General features: G+C 35.1%; 1 protein-coding gene across 4 annotated transcripts in view; it reads left to right on the top strand.

Moving 5' to 3' along the window:
* LOC137616569 (endothelin-converting enzyme 1-like) overlaps positions 1-19,739 on the top strand; it is a 203,836-nt gene that overhangs the window by 151,454 nt on the left and 32,643 nt on the right. For all 4 annotated transcript variants that reach the window (XM_068346447.1, XM_068346446.1, XM_068346448.1 and 1 more), the window contains 5 exons: positions 1-127; positions 3,095-3,222; positions 7,232-7,335; positions 16,976-17,106; positions 17,900-17,998. The exon at positions 1-127 is cut by the window's left edge and continues 77 nt beyond it. In XM_068346447.1, coding sequence (XP_068202548.1) covers positions 1-127; positions 3,095-3,222; positions 7,232-7,335; positions 16,976-17,106; positions 17,900-17,998 — 589 coding nt within the window. The remainder of the gene's footprint in view (positions 128-3,094; positions 3,223-7,231; positions 7,336-16,975; positions 17,107-17,899; positions 17,999-19,739) is intronic.

Below are 19,739 nucleotides of genomic sequence, written 5' to 3'. Positions count from 1 at the left end.
TGCCAATCATCTGTTTCACTACGAGAGTCGAATAGCAGAGATTACTCCTCCCGAGTCTGTCATGAATGATCCTTTGCAGTCCAACCACCTTATTTCTATAGGCGAGCTGTCACAGATTGCAATGACTGTAAGTATCTTTTTTTCTCTTCTTTTACACATTATACACAGTACAGGCCTTAATTGGTTCATCTTAAGGTATAATGATTTAATGGTGTTTTAGTACTTAACGTTTATTACGGCTATACACACACAATATATATATATATATATATATATATATATATATATATATATATATATATATATATATGTATATATATAAATATATATATATATATATACATATATACTGTATATATATATATATATATATATATGTGTGTGTGTGTGTATATATATATATAATATATATATATATATATATATATATATACTGTATATATATGTATATATATGTGTGTATACTATAGTTTGTGTGTATATTTACACACACACACACACACATATATATATATATATATATATATATATATATATATATATGTGTGTGTGTGTGTGTGTGTGTGTGTATGTGTGTGTTTTAATAAGCTTTTAACTAACAGCTGTTTCTCTGGTGTACCCTATGGTAATCTGATAATTCTATGTGTGTGTTAAAGGTTATGGAAAAGTTCACCATTAATAAAAATGAATTTATGATAGCCAGGATGGTCAGGTTAATAGACCTACTAGATATTTGGTCACGTTATTCGGTCATGTCGATCTGTATATTAGTGGAAGAGCAAACGTTGGTCTCTATGGTATCGTGAATACTTTTAAAGAGTTATGGTATCTTAAGAGGCTCGAATTTATCCACTAAATATGTAAATTTTCCCTGTTTTTTTTTTTTTTCAATTTGGATTTTGATATATTCTTCATTGACAAGGATGCCACTAAAACTAGGTAGCTAAAGCTTTTAAGAAATAGTTTGTGTTGCAAAAAAAAGATTATATTTGGTATTATATGTAATGTTTTTTTTTTGTAGTCCGAGTTTTGATAAACTCTTAAAGCAAGTTGTCCTTTTGCTCATTGTTATTCACTGGCTTAATAATCAAGTCTTTTTCCATTTCTTTTCAAATTTCCATCTTTTGTAGGATTCAATTTCCTAGTATTCAGTCATCTTCCATCACAGGTTGACTTGTATTATACAGAAGTTAGGAATAATTTTCCTTTATTCTTAAAATTATTTCAAAGAAAATATAAGAGAGAATGCACATCAAAGCCCCCCCCCCCCAAAAAAAAATACTCGGTATTCTCGAAGAATAAATACAAGTTCCTTAAGTGTTTGATAATTTTAAGGTCGTATGAATGTATCATCAATGTATGTTACACTTTGGTTTTATAAGGTCAAGTATTCAATCATGATAATCGTTTATCTGAAATGCTCTAACTTTGAGTGCTTTCAGGAGGGCTACGATTTTACTAGGTTAAATAGTATTTTAACGTAACCAACGTATATCTTACGGATGGAGACGATTGTTGTACCTGGCAGCCTGTAAAGAAGGTACCCACCATCAAGGACGGTGCTGTTATTTTATTCCCCTGTCTTTCAGTCTATATGGTATCAGCTAGAGCTGGTTTCTTGACTACTCTTGGTAGTCCAGATGGCTCCAAGAGAGAGGATGTTAGTTGCAGAGATCATGCCTGTAAATGTGTGCAGTGTTTTCAGCAACTGTTGGAAGAGATGAAGGTTTACACTAACAGACTCCCTATAAATAGTGGCCTGAAATTTCATGTTCATTGAAATAGCCCTTTCCTTCTTGAATGTATACTCAAGTGCATTGCTCCTTTTCTTAGATTTCAAAATCGTGTAAAAAATATTTGCCAAGTTACGACTGGTATTGTTTGCCATCTCAAAGTTGCAACAAAGTGCTCACTGGTCTCTCAAGCCAGGCTTGTTAGTTTCTGCATAGCTTTATTGATATCAAAACTGGCTGGCATGGAAAGAAGGCACTGTGCATGCTGAACCTCAGACATTCCACAACCTCTTGTACGACTACCTTTAGTCTTCATGGTTCTCATGAGTGTTTATGCTATGATCAGCTCTGATAAAATTCAAGCCCAGTAGTAATCATTTCTACAGATGACATGGTGCCCAGACATGGAGGCTGCCTATAGAGTGGGATGCTGCTCTGCAAGTGGAAGTTTTTGTTTCAAATAAGTATAGCATATCTTGTATATAGGCTGCATCATGCCGCAGCCAAGTAAGATAGCATGACTTCATCTGAATTTAAATGATGGTTCCAATTCCCAATTTTCTATGCTTTGATGAATTGGCGATGTATGTCAATCATCTTCATGCACTGCAACTACAGTCTTGTAGAGTCTTTATATATTAAATCTTTATCTGACTAATAGTTCAGCATTTATCCAGATGTAATTAAAACTTAAACCATTCAAGTTGTAGATAATGTTTGCATGAAGAATCTGAATACTAAAATTACTGTGCAAACTAAAGGTTATTATTTGTATGTCCATATGATTAAGAAAATATCTCATCATGTCTTGTAGTGTACACAAACACTGTTTAGATACATTATGGTGACTTTGATTGAACTATATACCATATAGAGTTTTTTTTTATAAGAATATGGTACAAAACACATATGCTTCCTCACCAGGTTAGTTTGAAAATTAAAACTTGTGTACGATATGTTAAATGGGACATGTTTCTAATCGAACCTTCAGATATGTTCCCCCACCTGTATTTATGAGACAAATATTTTTTTTTCTTGCAAACAGATATGCGGTTGCAATTTTTCATAGGTCCCCTTATTTGGTGTTTGAAGATTACCTAAATTCAATTTGGTTACATTACCAGAATGGACCAGTAATGCCAGAGCACATCACTGAAACAGCTGTAGGAGTTTATTATTACGTAGATTAATTAGCTCATTTTATTCATGCTTCTAGAAACTATATTTTCATTAAGACCTAATAGTAGAAAATCTTAGAGATAACTAGAAACTTTAAAATTTCCAGTGACCATGATTATGAGTATTATGTCTGAAATATTTTCTTATATACTTTCGGTGTTAATTTAATCTCATATTTACAGGTTCCTTGGTTGGACTTGCTACGACATATATTTCCCCACAGCAAATTAGACCACAGATCGCACGTACTTGTTGTCTCTAGAGAATATTTTAGTGATATCTCAAAAATAATTTCTTCGACAGATAGAAGGTAATTATAGTAAGTTTATATTTAACCTATCAAATAAAGATACTATGGTGTGATTTTATAACTTATAAAAGTATACTTTCCTTTTTGTGTTATACTGACATGATTTTTTGGAATATGCTATTTGTGAAATAATTTAAGAACTACCCACACATTTCATATGGTTATAGACATACAGTATGTAGAAGAAAGTAATGGGAAAATGATTAGCCTATGGAGTCATAGTTTCTGATACTATTCAAATTTGAGCACAGTAGTAACTTCTAAACATACGAAGTCATACTGAATCATTTCTCATAAGATTTCGTGTATATTTGACTGTAAGGAATTATTGAACTTTTAAATTGAAATCTGATTTAATGTTTTTAGCGTAATTTCTCAGAAAAGGAAAGATACAGAAACTGTTGAACATTAGGTAAATATATATCAATCAAGTGGGAAAACATAAATTGGGCGTATTCTCTCGTATTTTATCTTTCATTCCATTCTGGTTGAAAAAGAAAATATATAATTTTGATTTGACAGAATCAGTTCCTGCTAACGAAATTATTACCCTCAGTATATAATCTCATATTATTTTTGTATTTTCATTCCTCACTTGATTGATATTCGGACTGGACGTCGAATTAGGTTTCTCTAAACTTAGGAGTTCCTAAATTAATCATGGCTGCAGTTACTGAAACTGAGTCAGAAAAGCATTTAGTGAATTTGTATAAACAATTATGAAATCTATGTATGACTGCGAGCTATGTACAGTATGTAAATTTAAAAGGTCACCAAGATTTATTAATTGTTCTATAATTACTGTGCCTCCGGTTTTATATCTTAAACATTGTAATAAAACAGCAATATATATATTTGGATGATTATTATAATATTGATGATTAGAATAATGATATCAATTTTAATATTAGTAATTCTGATAATGTTATTTAATTGGCTAACCCAATATCTAAGTCTTCGATTTTTTTTTCTTGTGAATAATAATGGAATAGGCTATATACTACCCATTTGCATGATGTTACTGACATCTCGCACACTAACCCTTATTAAGATATTTTGAAAAATAACTAAATTCGGTGGTTTATAAGGGTATCATTGTAATTACGCAAATACTTTTCGCCATTTCCATTTGCTTTCTCAAGTACCAGAGCACATTTTATAGTTACCTAAGTACAATGCATCAGCCAAGATTTTTTTAAAAGTAAGATAACATGTACACGTTGTTTTCATTAAATAGAAAACAATTTCAAAATACAAAGTGATTCTGAATGACTTCCCCAGTCCCATCGCCTAATATTGTTGCCTACAAAAAAAAAAAAAAAAAAATAGAAAGAAACCATTGTACATCTTTGAGAAAATCTCGTATAATTCCAATGTTTTGTGTTCTATAGTCAAGCGTAACTCGAAAAGATATACTCCATTTTAAATGAAAAAGAGCTTGCCATGAAGATTCTTATTTGCACATTTCCTTAGTGTGGAATATTATTGTTTGCCAGTATCGCTCTCACAATGAGCTGAACTATTTACCATGTGTGTTTAAATGACATGTAAATGGAAACCTTGATTAAACACCTTAAGCTCTTTCTTTGGGATACAGTATTATGAATGTTACCTTGGACTGTGCAAACTGAAAATTATATTCTTATATGCCTTTTTCTTGTCAATGTGAATTTTAAGTAAAGTAGTTGTACCATTACATTACACTTGTGATACCACTTCCACCAGTTTTACTCCAGTGTCTTGCTTAGGATTTGAGGATATTTTTAGCCCAATTCCCAGTAGCTATATATCGGTTATTAAAACTGGTGCAGTGTTTTCGTGACATAATCGAGTTCTCAGATTTTGTTAATACCTTCATCAATGGTTTGAACTATATTAATTATCTCTTTGGTGTTATCTTATCATTTTCTTTCAAAACTAAACTCATTTAAGTCGATCAAAGAAAATAAACAATCACAAATGAAACATAATATTTACCTCTACGAGGCTTTTTTTTAATTAAACATCCCAATACAACATATACCCATGGGACAAATAGTGACATCTTGAACCAGGTATCAAGTAATCTTGAGAACGGTGTAGAAACTCTGGAATAGAAAGATTTTTTATTGAACATTTGTTGTTTGAAAACCTTTTGTATAATCAATATTGAAAAAATAGCTGCTTTAAATTTTATCATAGATTATCAAATTAATTTCTCCTATAACAATTGTAATGAAAAACGCTTACACACACCTATGTGTTTTAATAGCTCCGATAATAATATTAACGTCATGTTATACTCATGACTGAAGATGTCTATGTAGGTATTGCACCTAAGATAGAATTTATGTGAAACAAAATAGAGCATATATTATATAGCCAGACTTTCAACATATTAAAGCACAATAAAGTTTAATGATATGCCAAATGTCTCGTTCTCTTCGGCGACTCATAAATATTAGGGGAGAATAATTATGTCCTTTGTATTTCGTTGATTTCCGATTTATTTGAAAAGAACGTTTGAATACGAGGTTTAATTTTTTTGTTTTCCGGGTAGCTCTGATAATTGATGAAATCACGGAGCATACAATCTGCTCATTAGAATTTATAAGTTGTAATTACTTTTCTACTATTTTCTACGAAAACGCTTTGTCACTAAACATTAGTATGAAATTATTTAATGAACTATACGAAAATTCATTCTTCCCTTGGTGTCCCTGAACCTCACCGTGATCCATATCAGCTTACTCAATACTCCTAAGGTCCATGGTCTGAGGACTTCTAGTACTAACTGTCAGTAGCTTTTAGCAGCAGCAGTCACCCATCCGAGCAATGACCAGGGCTAACGTTGTTTCTATGTGGAAAGATTAACGGGTCTCAGAAACCTAGTATAGAGTCCTGAAGGATAATTCACATTTGTATTTGATATTGTTTTGATATTACAAGAAGGTTGGTTTTATGAACTTTTTTGTTTAGTTAAGATAACCAATTTTGGTTTTTGAAGTATTTAGTATGGAACTTGAATTGACACATACATTACAAGATGATGAAGTCAAGCGTATTTCTTTATTATGCATGAATACCTATACTCAGTAAAATTCCAATTTGTTAGGCTTTTACATATTTCTCCTTAACTGAATGCTCAATATATATATATATATATATATATATATATATATATATATGGCAGTCATAATTAGGTTATGACTTAATAAGATTAAGATCATCGGAAAGAGATGGGACAACCTGGTTTTATATAATGATTGTCAAGGATTTCCAAATTAAATATCCTTCATAATTTGCCTTCTAGCTAGGTCAAGTTGTTATATATTTTAACTAGTATTAGGCAAGGAGAATAATGTAGCATTCATAAAGATTAATATTCATTCATAATTGTACAGCTGTACTTAATCCGTCATTATCTTAGATATATTACATTGCAGAATAAAGACTTTAAAGTTTGAATACGGAAAAGCGTGAGCGTGATATTTATAAATTAGGTGAAAGTCATCCAGTAAATAAAGAAATTAATAATTGGTCATGTAGGGGAAACAATTACTATTGGCATGGAACGATGATTCCATAAGGCTAACCATTTACTTAGTTTATGGTAGAATTACTTAGTAGTTCATCCGCTTTCTTGTTGGTAACCTAATTGCTGGAATTACAAACAAATATTTCAACTAAACTTCTAAACTTTTATTGTGTACTATAATAACTGCTAACTCAGGGTAATTTTGAGCTGTCCACAGATATAACTATAGTACGGTATTGCCTATTACAACTTTTATCCTCTCTTACGTATGCATAAAACATTAAGTGTTATGTAGCAATGTTTTAGAAAGGGAAGTGTCTCGTATAGTAAAGTATACTTTGAATGGAGTGAATGGCGTAGTTGAGTTTTACAGATTATAAAAAGATATGGTAAAGCATCGTATTTATCTCGTAATACGTTGAAAGGTGTTCGATTGACTCAATATGTTTTGTTTACTCGTCAATGAACTGACTATATATATTTTTTTTACAGCTTGTTAAATAGTTACATGGTGTTTAGCTTCGTGACGGCGTATATGCCATATCTATCAGAAGAGAACAAGAGAGTTCTGGATCTCTTTCATCGAGAATTCACAGGTATGTGAATATTTTAGTCTCTTCTCTTCTATTATTTCCCAATGCTACATTTATTTAAATGGGGCTTTGGCTCTAGTGGTTGATCTATTTGTTAGCTCCTGGTTTTCTTGTTAAGATTAACATGTCTGTAATCTAAAGGCATAATAAAAAAGGTTATTTTCAAAATCTGTAGGTTATATGTCTTAGTGTAAGATACTTTGTGTTAACGGCCATAAAGTAGTTTGGTTACATGAAATTAATGTGAAGTAAGAAACTATAAAACGTAGCTGTTTCAGTATAAAATTGTTTTAATATTTTTGTCAATTTCTTTTGTTTTTAAAAGTTTATTTCATAATGTTGACGATTCATATAACTTCTATGGTATATTCGTTCAATAATACTGTAATCCCAAACCATATCCGACAAAGTTGTTCAGGTAAGAAGTACCTCAATTTATCACGTTATTTTATTATACAGAATTTATGTCTGATCAGAACATGAATTGGAAGTGCCAACTGGACGACCTCTAATTAAGATTAGACTAGCCACCAAAATATTCCTTGGCTGTCCAAAATGAGGCTGAGCTTCGGAAAAAAGTATAAACAATACCTTAGATTTAAGTAGTCCCCCGCAATTTTGAGATCTCTTGTTTTCTCCTCGTATTATTTACTGAATATCTTTAGGGGGAATAGGGAATATTCTGTATTTTCCTATCTGTAAGTTTTTTCTTTTTTCTTACCGACCTGTAACTTCGGGTATGTCGACGGTTGTGCATTCACAGGGCTTTAAATAATAATATAAAATAAAAAGGTTATTCTGAGATTCAGACACTCTCTCTCTCTCTCTCTCTCTCTCTCTCTCTCTCTCTCTCTCTCTCTCTCTCTCTCTCTCTCTATATATATATATATATATATATATATGTATATATATATATATTTACATATATATATATATATACATATATATATATATATATATATATATATATATATGTGTGTGTGTGTGTGTGTGTGTGTGTGTGAGCATAGGATTTTTAAAGTAAGTCGGACGAATCTCCTCAAAGTGTTACGACAACTAATGTTTTCATTCAGTTAACCTTGCACTCTTCCAGGACATATATCTTGACACTCCAGGGTTGAAAGACCATTTTTATGTAGCATCTGACTCCTGTTTAGCTTATGAGCAAGACATTAAATTTTTCCTGAAAAAAATGGGGATCTAAACGCACAATCTTTACTGCTATCCACTGCAGCTTTTGTTTCCCTAGTTGGAATAGATACTCCGACTTCATTCCCCCCCATGCTTTCGGATGTAAGCTAGGGCAGTAGCATTGTCTAAATGACCTGCTACGTACTTCCTTATTACTCTCTGCTCCGCTTAAATAAGGACATTACATACTACTAATAACTCCAGACAGTTGATGTGCATGAGTTGCTCCTGGGAGCTCCATAGACCTACGAGATTAAGAATGAGCCCCTTCCAGCCTTAACCGTAGAATCCCTTACTAGGGGTCTTTTTGTGCAGACCTATGGCTGGGGTCATTGGGTCACATTGTAAGATCCGAGGATTTATTTCAGGGAGTCTGCAGGGAGGTCCCTGGAGTTTTTCCTCTTTCTGGTACCTGGACCATGGAATTTCTTTACCACCAGGTGGTCAAGCTGTGAGCAAATACTATTCTAAAGAGAAGAGATACTGTGATTGGGAGATTCTACCGTCGGGTGCCTGAAGCGGAAGTGGCGCACCTTAGGAACTTGACACTTAAGGGATCTGCTTTCCCCGACCCAGAGGAATAAGAGAGGACCGCTGATGATTGGAGAAAATCCTCCAAGGATTCGCTCCTCCATAGGGCCATGATGTCTCGTCCTTGTAAGATGGCTCCTCATCCTCCTAGAGATCAGCCCAATCCATGGAATCCCTCGACATCTAGGTCTTCAGGACCTACCAACAAGATGTCTAAGTAACCCTCTCCACCTAGAGACCAGAAGGGTCCCAAAACATTCAGAGGAAAAAGAGGTACTAGAGGGATTGGCTGAGGCAATCGCTCCCACTAGGGAGGGCAATCCTCTCACAAGTCCACTGGTGGGGGATGCCTGCAACGTCTCTGGTAGAGTTGGCAGGTCCACGGGCCAGATCCCTGGACGATTGCAGTGATTAGTGTAGGGTTTCGCGTCCCATTCACACAATCTCTCCCTCCACTGACTCGGAATCCAATTCCATTGAGCTCCTATACGAAGGGATCTGTAAAGGAACTGGCCTTCTGGGCCAAAGTCCAGACCATGCTGCAGAAGAGCGCTCTCTAAGAGGTCCTCGACCAGTCTTCAGGCTTCTACAGTTGACTCTTTCTTGTGAAAAAAGCATCTGAAGGCTGGAGACCAGTTATCAATCTCTCGCCCCTGATCAAGTTTATTCTACTAACTCCTTTCAGGGTGGAGACGGTAGACACGGTCATCCAGGCACTAATACCAAAGGACTGCATGTGCACGCTGAATCTCCAAGATGCATACTTCCAGATCCCAGTCCATCCATCTTTAAGTAAGTATCTCAGATTCATACATGAGAACAGATGTCACTAACAGTTCAAAGTCCTCTGTTTCGGTCTTGCAACAGCTCCTCAAATTCATCACGAGGGTGTTAACCTAGTGTTATCGTGGGCTTACAAGAACGGCATTCGTCTCTCAAGATACCTCGACGAATGCCTGATTCTAGCAGACTCGACGATGACCTTGGCTGATTCTAGCAGACTCGACGATGACCTTGGCTGATTCTAGCAGACTCGACGATGACCTTTCTTCATCACCAAGACTTGCTTCTCGAGTTTTGCCTGGATCTGGGGATCATTATAAATCTCACGAAGTCATTACTGCTCCCCTCTGAGACTGGTTTACCTCGGTATGACTACAGACACCAACCTCCAAAAAGTCTTTTCATGAGACGACAGAGTACACAGGCTGAGAGAAGTGGCAAGGCCCTTCCTCAGAGGGGAAGATCTTCTAGCCCGACAATGGTTGTGCCTACTAGGTTACGCAACATCCCTGATTCGTCGTTCCCAATGGGCACCTCAGTACAATGGCAGCAGAAGTCTGTATGGAACCAGCACTTTGGCTCCCTGGACACCTTAGGCCTTATAGGTCAGGATCAAGTGACGGATCTTCAGTGGTGGGTGGCAGAGAAGAACTTCCTCAAAGGACTAAACCTTCTCGTCCCTCCTGTGTACTTGATGCTCCACACAGACGCATCAAAAGAAGGAATGGGGGGGTGGGGGGCACGTGCTGCAGCACAGTCTCAGGCCTTTGGTCAGAGTCCAAAAGGTACCAGTGCATAAATCTCATAGAGATGAAAGCAGCCTTTCTAGCTCTTCAGTAGTTCCAACTGGTGTGGCCAGGTCACTCTGTACTACTGATGAGCGACAACACTACGGTGATGGCTTAAATAAACAAACAAAGTGGTACCTTTCCACAGCCCCTATGCCATCTAGCAGTAGTGAGGCTAAGATGGCCAGAAAAAACATTCAATGACCCTATCAGCTCACCTCATTCCCGGCAAGAGGAATGTGCTTGCAGACAACTTGAGGAGGGCTACTCAGTTAGTGGTCTCTGAATAGTCTTTAAATCCTCTGATAGCCAAAAAAGTCCAGACTTTGTTGGGTTCCTCAACTGTAGACCTGTTTGCAATGTCCCTGAACTTCAGGATCCCACTATACTGCTCTCTAGTCCCCAATCATCAAGCTCTATGGCAAGAGGCATTCTAACAATGGTGGGACAACATTAATGTGTACGCCTTTCCCCAGTTCTGTCTGATGAGAAGGCTGCTCAACAAAACCAGAGCATACAACAACGTACTGATGACACCCGTAGCCCCGCTATGGCATCATGCAGGATGATTTCCAGACCTTCGGCAACTTTTGATAGATCTTCCAAGAGAACTACCTCCATGACAAGATCTACTCAAACAACCACATGTGAACATCTTCCACAAGACCGTCCCATATCTATGGCTTCACACTTGGAGACTATCCAGTATCTCTTCTCTCAGAGAGGATTTTCACAACAATTTGCAAGAAGGATGTCTGGATACTTGCGAAGATCTTCAGCCTCGTTTTACCAGACAAAGTGGATAGTCTTCTGTGGTTGGTGTCGTGGAAGGATTATTTCTCCCCTTGATGCCCTTATACCAATACTGTAATGGCGTAGTTTCTTGTCTGCCTTCAGGAGGAAAAACTCCTCGGTCTCGGCGGTGAAAGGCTATTGCTCAGCCTTAAGCCTAGCCTTTATACTGAAAGGAGTAGACCTTTCCTTTTCCTTGGAGCTTTCTCTCCTCATACCGAGTTATGAGATCACTTGCCCCTAGTCGGAGATAAAACCACATCTTTGGAACAGGGTTTGCATCCTGCGGTCCTTAAAATGCCCTCAATACGAAATGTTATGCCAGGCATCAGAACGTTACTCCACTTTGAAGACGCCGTTCCTACTCTCTTTAGCCTCCGCAAAGAGAGTTAGCGAACTTCATGGTCTCTCATTAACATCGACCATTCAAGGGGATAGGGGGAGATGACACTCGGCTCCGTCGCTCAGTTTGTGCCAAAGACTCAAAATCAGGGGTTACTGGACCCTAGATTCGGGCCCTTTCAGATTAAGAGTCTACGTTCTGTAACCAATGACCCAGATCAGCTGTTACTATGCCCAGTGAGGAGTTTGAGCTATTATCTTAAACACACTGCAGCAACTCGTCCTCGGCTGGCAGCCCTGTTTGTCAGCACAGGTAGAATTAAGAGGAGGTTTACCAAGAACACCATCTCTTCCTGGATTCGTACAGTCATAGACTCAGCTCTGAATCCTGACCCTCCTCCAGCTCGGCAACCTAGAGCACACAATGTCAGGGGCTTACAGGCAGGCATGTAGAAGCGTCAAACGACCTTCACCGCCCACTCTCTGCAAGACGGGACCCACAGGAGACTTGATACATTTTCTATTGGTCCTGTGGTGGCTGCACAACAAGTGTCATAAGAATACCTCGGGCTACTTGTTAGACAGGGAGCTGATGGTTGAGGGCATTGGTTATCAGGGTAAAGACTGGAATGAATAAATAAGAATGACTGGCTCTTTTCTTTTCTTCATCTTACCGTCCCTTGGAGAACAGTCCCAAGGGTCCCTCTGCATGCTGAGCTCATCCTTTCCAGGTAGTAACCATTTCCCTGGTGTAACCTACTATAGTTTGTTTTCATACTTGTACACGTCCCCAATGCTTCCTGCGAGGTTAGCATTCGGAAACGTCTATTTATGTAATTAATCTTCCTATTTTAAACTCGGAATATGCTATCTCTCACAACCACACAAGTTGTGCAGGCTGCTATTATTACTCTATTTATGTGTTAATTTAGCAAGGTGTCAATGTTTTCCTCTAGATACAGTCTAATATTGTACAGAGCAAACCTGGGTCAGTGACCAAGACAGGGATAGGAGGGTGAGTCATCCTTATAAATAATGCAGGATTTGTTAGTGAAGGAACAAATGACAAATTTGGAAATATGTATTTTTCCTAGCTAATACAAACCTGTAGTTATTTTTGCAAATTGTCCTGCCAATACCTATCCCCTGATAAGTCCTGCCTGCAATCAAAAAGTAACGTAGTTCATCGATGAGGGAGTTGATATAGGTGGCTGGGTTCCCCCCTCCACCCCTTACCCTTCCCGCTATAGCGTTCAGGTAGTGTTGCCACCTCGCATTAAAAGTCTAATGGTTAACCTTCCAGCTTCGCGGAAAGATCATCACTATAAATAACTATAGGTTTGTATTAGTTATGAAAAATATAAATTAATTCCAAATTTGTCATATTGGATAGAATTACCAAACCTAGGGACTTGTTAAAGAAACACATCATCCTGGACCATTCTTCATTGGGGAAATTTTCCTTAACTGCATTAAATGTTAAAGAGCATGATAGCCACTACATTTAATTTTGTTGAAATTTTATTTTTTGAAAATTGATTCCAGCAGCTCAATGGAGAATTGATTTTATATATGCTAATGGTTATTTTCAGAGAGCCTTGTACGAATCCAAAGACATATTTACTCTTGGTCCAATAATTTCAGTAATTAGTGTACTGCATTGAAAAACTGAATTGTCGATCTGTATAAGGCATACATCTATTTCATTATAATTTTTTGTTATACCACTTCTCAATTTAGAGTGAAGTTTATTATTGAATCACAACTCCTTCAAGTATTTGTTTGGATGCCTCCGTATCAAATTGTACCTAATGATCAATGATTCTTCCTTAATTATTTTTAAAGTGAGAGACAAGAGATGTGGTTGAATAAGATGTTGATACGTTTTCTGCAACTTATGTTGATGATGATGTTTCATTACCCACCAATACAGACAATACTGTTTTGATAATTCAAGAAATATTGATATATCGTGATAACATAAAATGCTTGGTTATGCAAATTTCAAAGACAGTAGGAAGTGGCTGCAAGAGATATTATCAAAGAATTCGCCAGGAAGTTGAACTTATGATGAGGTTTCTTTTTGTATTGTCAATATTCTATTTGTTTAAACCATATCTTAAATAAGGTAAAGGTATTGACTTTGTGAGATGTAGGTTTTAGTTAAATTTGTTTGTGTGTATCAACTTCCCGCCACTTAGGGTGTTATAAACCACTTGGGCTATAGGTCTTTTCAGAATTTCAAAATTCTGTTCGGATTTACATATGTAAAAAATTTGCTAAAAGACTGATGTTAAAGTTGAGTAGATCAAGAGAATTAGAGCACCCTGATGCAGACTATTGGAGTTATAGGTTACTAACATTCATTGTATCAGGATCTAAAGTATTGATCTTTAAATTATTGAGCCGTCAGCCTTGGCAAGTTTATGAGTCACCAATATCACTACTAAATTCACGGTCATCCAGTTCTAATATGTAACACTCGGGACTGGTACTGGGTTATTTTGGGTATGAAAGTCAAAGATTGAAAGGATGTTGCACATGATGGGAAGGGAATGACCGATGAGGAAGAAAAGGCTACTCTACAAGCTTTCTTGAACGTGTCATATATGATAACCTGTTTAACACATATTTCAGTATGGAAGGCCCTATATGGGACATGCTACTACATGATGTTCTTAATGCTAAAATATCATCTCTCAAAACTGTAAAATACTATGGTGTATACTTCTGCCTTAGTCTTTCCTGGCACTCCCCATAGTTTATCCTTATATTTATTTTTGAAGGTCATGTCCTCTTTTTATTTCTAAGCCTGAAGGTTGATCACTCTTATGATTTAATTCTCCTCTGTTATGTGTGACATTACACGTAGTCGGCAAAATCCTCCTATGTTGCATTGCATTGGGCAGTATTGTTTAGAGTATTCTTACAATCTCCATGAAGGTGTGCTATCGCTTCTCCTCTAGAATTCCCTAAAGCCAAGAAATTACTTGTGGTTATCCTCCCTATCAAGGAACATGGCTGCAGTCCACAATTTTCCCTCCATTTTGCCAAGTTGACTTCTAGACTATATTCATATAACTGATAGCTGGTGCAAAGTAGTGGTGTAACCATTAGAAAAGGTTACTACAGTCATCCAAAGTTTTGCAGTTGGACCACATCACACTGGCAAATGCTAAATTGCACTAAATACCATCCGGCTCTTAAATTCTTCCATGGTAAATGATTTTACCACACACTACCTCTACCACACATTTCTTCTCATGAATACTTTAGCAGGTTTTTCCATGCACATACTGAAGCTCTTATGTAAAAGCTGTAAACAAACACAGGTCTCACTGTATTGTTAGCTATATGAAGGACTGGCCATGACATTCAGCAGCATCACTTCTGGTATATGTGGAATTGCCAGTGATGTTTTAGTTTTCTATTACTAATAGGGGTCTTCAAGCTCCCAAGCCTCCCATCTTCATAGGCAAATTGCTTTGTGATCTTTCTTTTCCCGTAATAAAGTTTGACCTCTTAAATGAGTCACCTTGAAATGGAAATCCCTCCAGCACATTGAGAAATTAACAATTCATAAAATAATTTGTATGAGCGTGTATAGTTTTAATTTGTTCACCCGTTTCTGCATAGTCATTGATGAAGTTTCGTGGGCCATTAAGTGTATTTTTGATCTGTTGGTGTGTTAATCTCAAATGATGGAGGAGCTTATCTTTTATTCTTCCATCAAAATCTTCTTATCAACACCAACATCTATTTTTTCCAATATTTTGAATTTCTTAGTTATTGATATTATCTTATGAAAACACTTCATCCCTTTGCCTAGTATGGTGCTGCTCAACACAACTGTAAATTTAGTTAAAAAAAAACGTATTTTTTTTTTATCTCAGATAAGAGTTAAAATCAATGATTCAAAGATGTAATTGATCCGTTATTCCAATCCATGACGTCCGTCACCTGAGAGAACTAGGTGGTGCCTTCATCGATGCTGAATGTCACTAAACTGTGCAAAGTTTTCGGAATTGTTATTATAATTTGGAATGTTTCTGAAATGCTGTATGCATTATGTAGATATTAAATGTACCACACGGTCAATTTTTCCATACTGATTTTTGAATGCCAGCCTTTTACTATAAAGAGGAGTGGGCAAAGTCATGGTAAAATAAAATGAGTAAGTTTTCTTTAGAAATTCTAGGTAAAAAAAATCATATTGAATATAAAGAAAATGTAATTTTTGTAGGAAATATAATGTAATATGTTAGTTTCAGATATAAATCAAACTAGCCAGATCACTACAAGATTTAAGTGATTGCATTAATAAAAGTGGTGAAATGCATATTTTTTCCATGTCAAGGAAACCATGACATCAAAATTAAGTTTCCTTTATGTTCCATGTTTACTAAATATGCTATGTCCTCTGCTTTCTTAGCAAGTTTTTTTTTTTCTTTTTATGGAAACCAGAGTTTTAAAGACCAAATCTACATAAAGTCTTTTAAACATGTTACATGTTTAAATACTTGATTTGAAAATGCTAAAAATTGATTTTAATTGATGATTAAAGTGGTAACTGGTAGGTTATAATTGAAAACAAGGAAAAGCTGCAGGAACTGAAATCAACGTAATCTAGGTTGTAATGAAATAAAAAAAAAAATAGTACTGAATGTGATCGACCACATCATAAAGAATTTAAGCAAAATAGGTCGCAGTATTATTAAATGCATAGTTTCCATGAACTTAGACGTCAGGAAAGTATAATGACCATTGCCCAATGACTTTTTCTGGAAAAGCCAAGATTTTCTCAGTCTCTAGTAGAGATTAGAAACCTTGTGTGATGTGAATTCTTTCTGCTTTGCTGTGAAAGAATTGTTCTTATTTCAAGTAGTTAGGTATTATATAAATTAAGTTCATAACAATCATATTAACGTAGCAGGAACAAAAGAAAATTAATGAACTTAGGTGAGGTAGATTTTACCCATTCTTTATTATAAATAGTATAGGGTACTATATTAAACTCTGAATTTGTAATGAAAGATATATTCTTTGTAGGCAGAAATTATGACATGAGATGCTTTCATTATGATATCAATATTTGAAAAGGCCTTATCCGATTGACCTTCTTTTACTGGCTTTAGCAATAGTCAGTTAGAATAGCATGCATTTGGAGAGGCAAGATGCTAACACGTTTTGTTATCTGCTATACTTCTTATTTTCAGGTCTTAAGGAACCAATGGAGCGATGGGAATTTTGCATCCAAACTACAGCCAAGTTTTTCAACTTGGGTCTTGGTTCATTATATGAGCGAAGTCCAAGTAGGTCTCGGTCGCACAAGAAAAATGAACGAGTAGTAAGTTTTATATTGTAATCCATTTGTGAACTTTAGGCCTTTTCTTGAAATTCTTGCTGTAGACATATTAAATCATCGATACACCCACGCATGTATGAAGACCATCCACTCGACCTTTCAATTACAAACCTTTTTGTTCTCCCACAATCTTGTATCTTTCTCCCTTATATCATCTCAGTTCATACGAATTCTGTTTGTTAGCCTCTATCCATTGGTCAGATTTTCGAATAACTGTAAGTTTTTTTTTTTTTTTTTGACTGACAATGATTTTATTTATGAGTAACAATACTTTTATTCCTTTTCCCTGTGGTATTCATAAGAAAACTTTTTCAAACCTGTAATGGTTTATATCATCATAATTAAACAGATCCTATTCATATACATCAGGTAGACAGGAAGTTAGATTGATTGAATTTACTATTAAAACCGTAATCACAAACTTCAATGACAGCAAAGCAATGATGACTGTTAAAAAAAATTAAGTAAAAGGTCACTTCAATATTACCTTTTCATTTATTTTAAGAAATTATAATTCTAATAATTCATTAACATCCTTCAATATTTATTCTGTTACTGTGGCATTCACTTGAAATTAGTATCATAGTATCATTAATATTATATAAAACTTTACAAATACTTACTTATTGTCTATAAAACCTCAATCATTTACTCATGTTTAAGTAATGTGATTATGTTTGGTATAATTAGAGTATCAAAACATTTCGGACAGTGCTAACTTTTATATAGAGGTCGAACTATTCTGCTCGTTCTAATTATTCATATGTTTTTACAGCTAACGGAGATATTCAATGAGATTCGTTACACTCTAGGGTCCAATTTAGCTGCTAGTAGATGGTACCCTGCAGAAGTCAAGGATCAACTCTCAGCGAAGGTAAACTGAATGATATGTCTTTACTTTGAATTATATTAAAAAGTAAAACTAGAAATCTAGCTTTTAATTTTGTAATTATTATAATAATTTCATAGATACTTTTTATATTCTAGAAATATTACTTATTTTTTATCCTTTATGCTTTCCTTTATTACAATATAGTAATGGTAGTGAAAATATCAAATTGAAGTAAGATGTAACATTTTCGCATAAGCAAGATGCGATCAAACTATTTTATCTCTCAGTATTAGTGTCATAAGGTGGGAAGCTGATAAATGTTTTAGAAGGACGACAAAAGACAATATAAAAAGAGATGAATTAATTTCGGTGATAATATTCTGGTACACATTACAAAATATGAATTAACTACTATAGTATGTGAGAAGAAATTTCTGTAATTTTACCATAATGAACCCTAGTTAAATATGATTCATCCTGATGTATCGAATACTAGTCCTTGCCTAATTAACATAAGATAAGATGTAATTTAATGCAGGTTACATGTTAGCTAATGTTATAAATCATTGAATAGCTAAATTAGGTATATAATGTTCTAGTAGAGATATGCTGGATTTTGGTACCAGCTAGATTTTTTAAATAGGGGGAAAATTCATATATTGCTTGTCATATTCATACTATGAATGTTGAAAGGAAAATGAAAAATTGTGTTTATGTTAGTAATTTTAATTTTTCTTTTTTTTATTTATTTTATATTTTCTCAAAGCTTTTCTAAAATTTTGTTGAAGTGTAACAAATGGATATCATTAGATACAGACTACAATTCTTATTGTAGAATATGAAAATGCACATGTTAGCGCTATTAGTCACGCTTCCCGAGAATCATACATCAACTTTTTAGGGTGATTTAAGGAACATTGTGAGGAAAAGGCACTTTGTTTTAGTCTGAAATCCTGCTACTTAAGAAAAGACCCATGGGTAAGAAGTTAGTATTAGATTTAGGCTATTTTTTTTTTTTTTTTTTTTTTTTTTTTTTTTTTTTTTTACACTTTATGGTCCTCTCTTGTGGGAGATTCCTACAGACCCCATAAATTCACGATGATTTTAATGCAATTTAATTTAAACTCACGGAAATTTTGAAATCTGTTGTTTCAACAATTCTTATTTCTTGATGATAAAAACAATGAAAAAAGTTAGTTGTCAATATCTGAAATGCATTGTGGTAGCTTAGTTTGTCTGCTATTTTTCGAGCAGCTTATGATAGTTGAACAGTAGATGTATTCTTTGTAAGGCAGGTGAGAAGTTTATCTAATGTTAAAATCCATGTGTAATTCAGAACAGGACATAGTTGCCGAAGTTTTGAACACCAATGAAAGTATGCCAAAGTTATTGAATGTAGTTCCCTTAACTGTTTTAGATAACTTTTGTGGTTATGTGAGCGGTTTTGGGGAGACGCATAAACAAGATAAAACTTTCACATTAAATTATTAATTATGGCTACATGATATCATGTCTATTGTAGCCAATTGTTCTTTATTTTTCTATGCTGTTTTCTCTCTATAAGTGGCTTTAAGAATGTAAAAACAGCATTTTCTTTTTTCCATTGTGTATCTGCCAGAACTTTTGCAACCACACGTAAATGGTCAAGAATCCATTAATTCTTCAATTAATTATGTCTTAGTCTCTTTAAAGAGGTGATAGTGCTTCTCACCTGTTCCAGACAATCTTCAGGTTGATGATTTGGTATAGTGTTCATGGAGCCGATGCTGGGTTTGATTTCTTC

This window comes from Palaemon carinicauda, chromosome 22, assembly GCF_036898095.1.
Source record: "Palaemon carinicauda isolate YSFRI2023 chromosome 22, ASM3689809v2, whole genome shotgun sequence".
NCBI classification, from domain to species: domain Eukaryota; kingdom Metazoa; phylum Arthropoda; class Malacostraca; order Decapoda; family Palaemonidae; genus Palaemon; species Palaemon carinicauda.
This window is presented reverse-complemented; position numbering and strand designations above follow the sequence as displayed.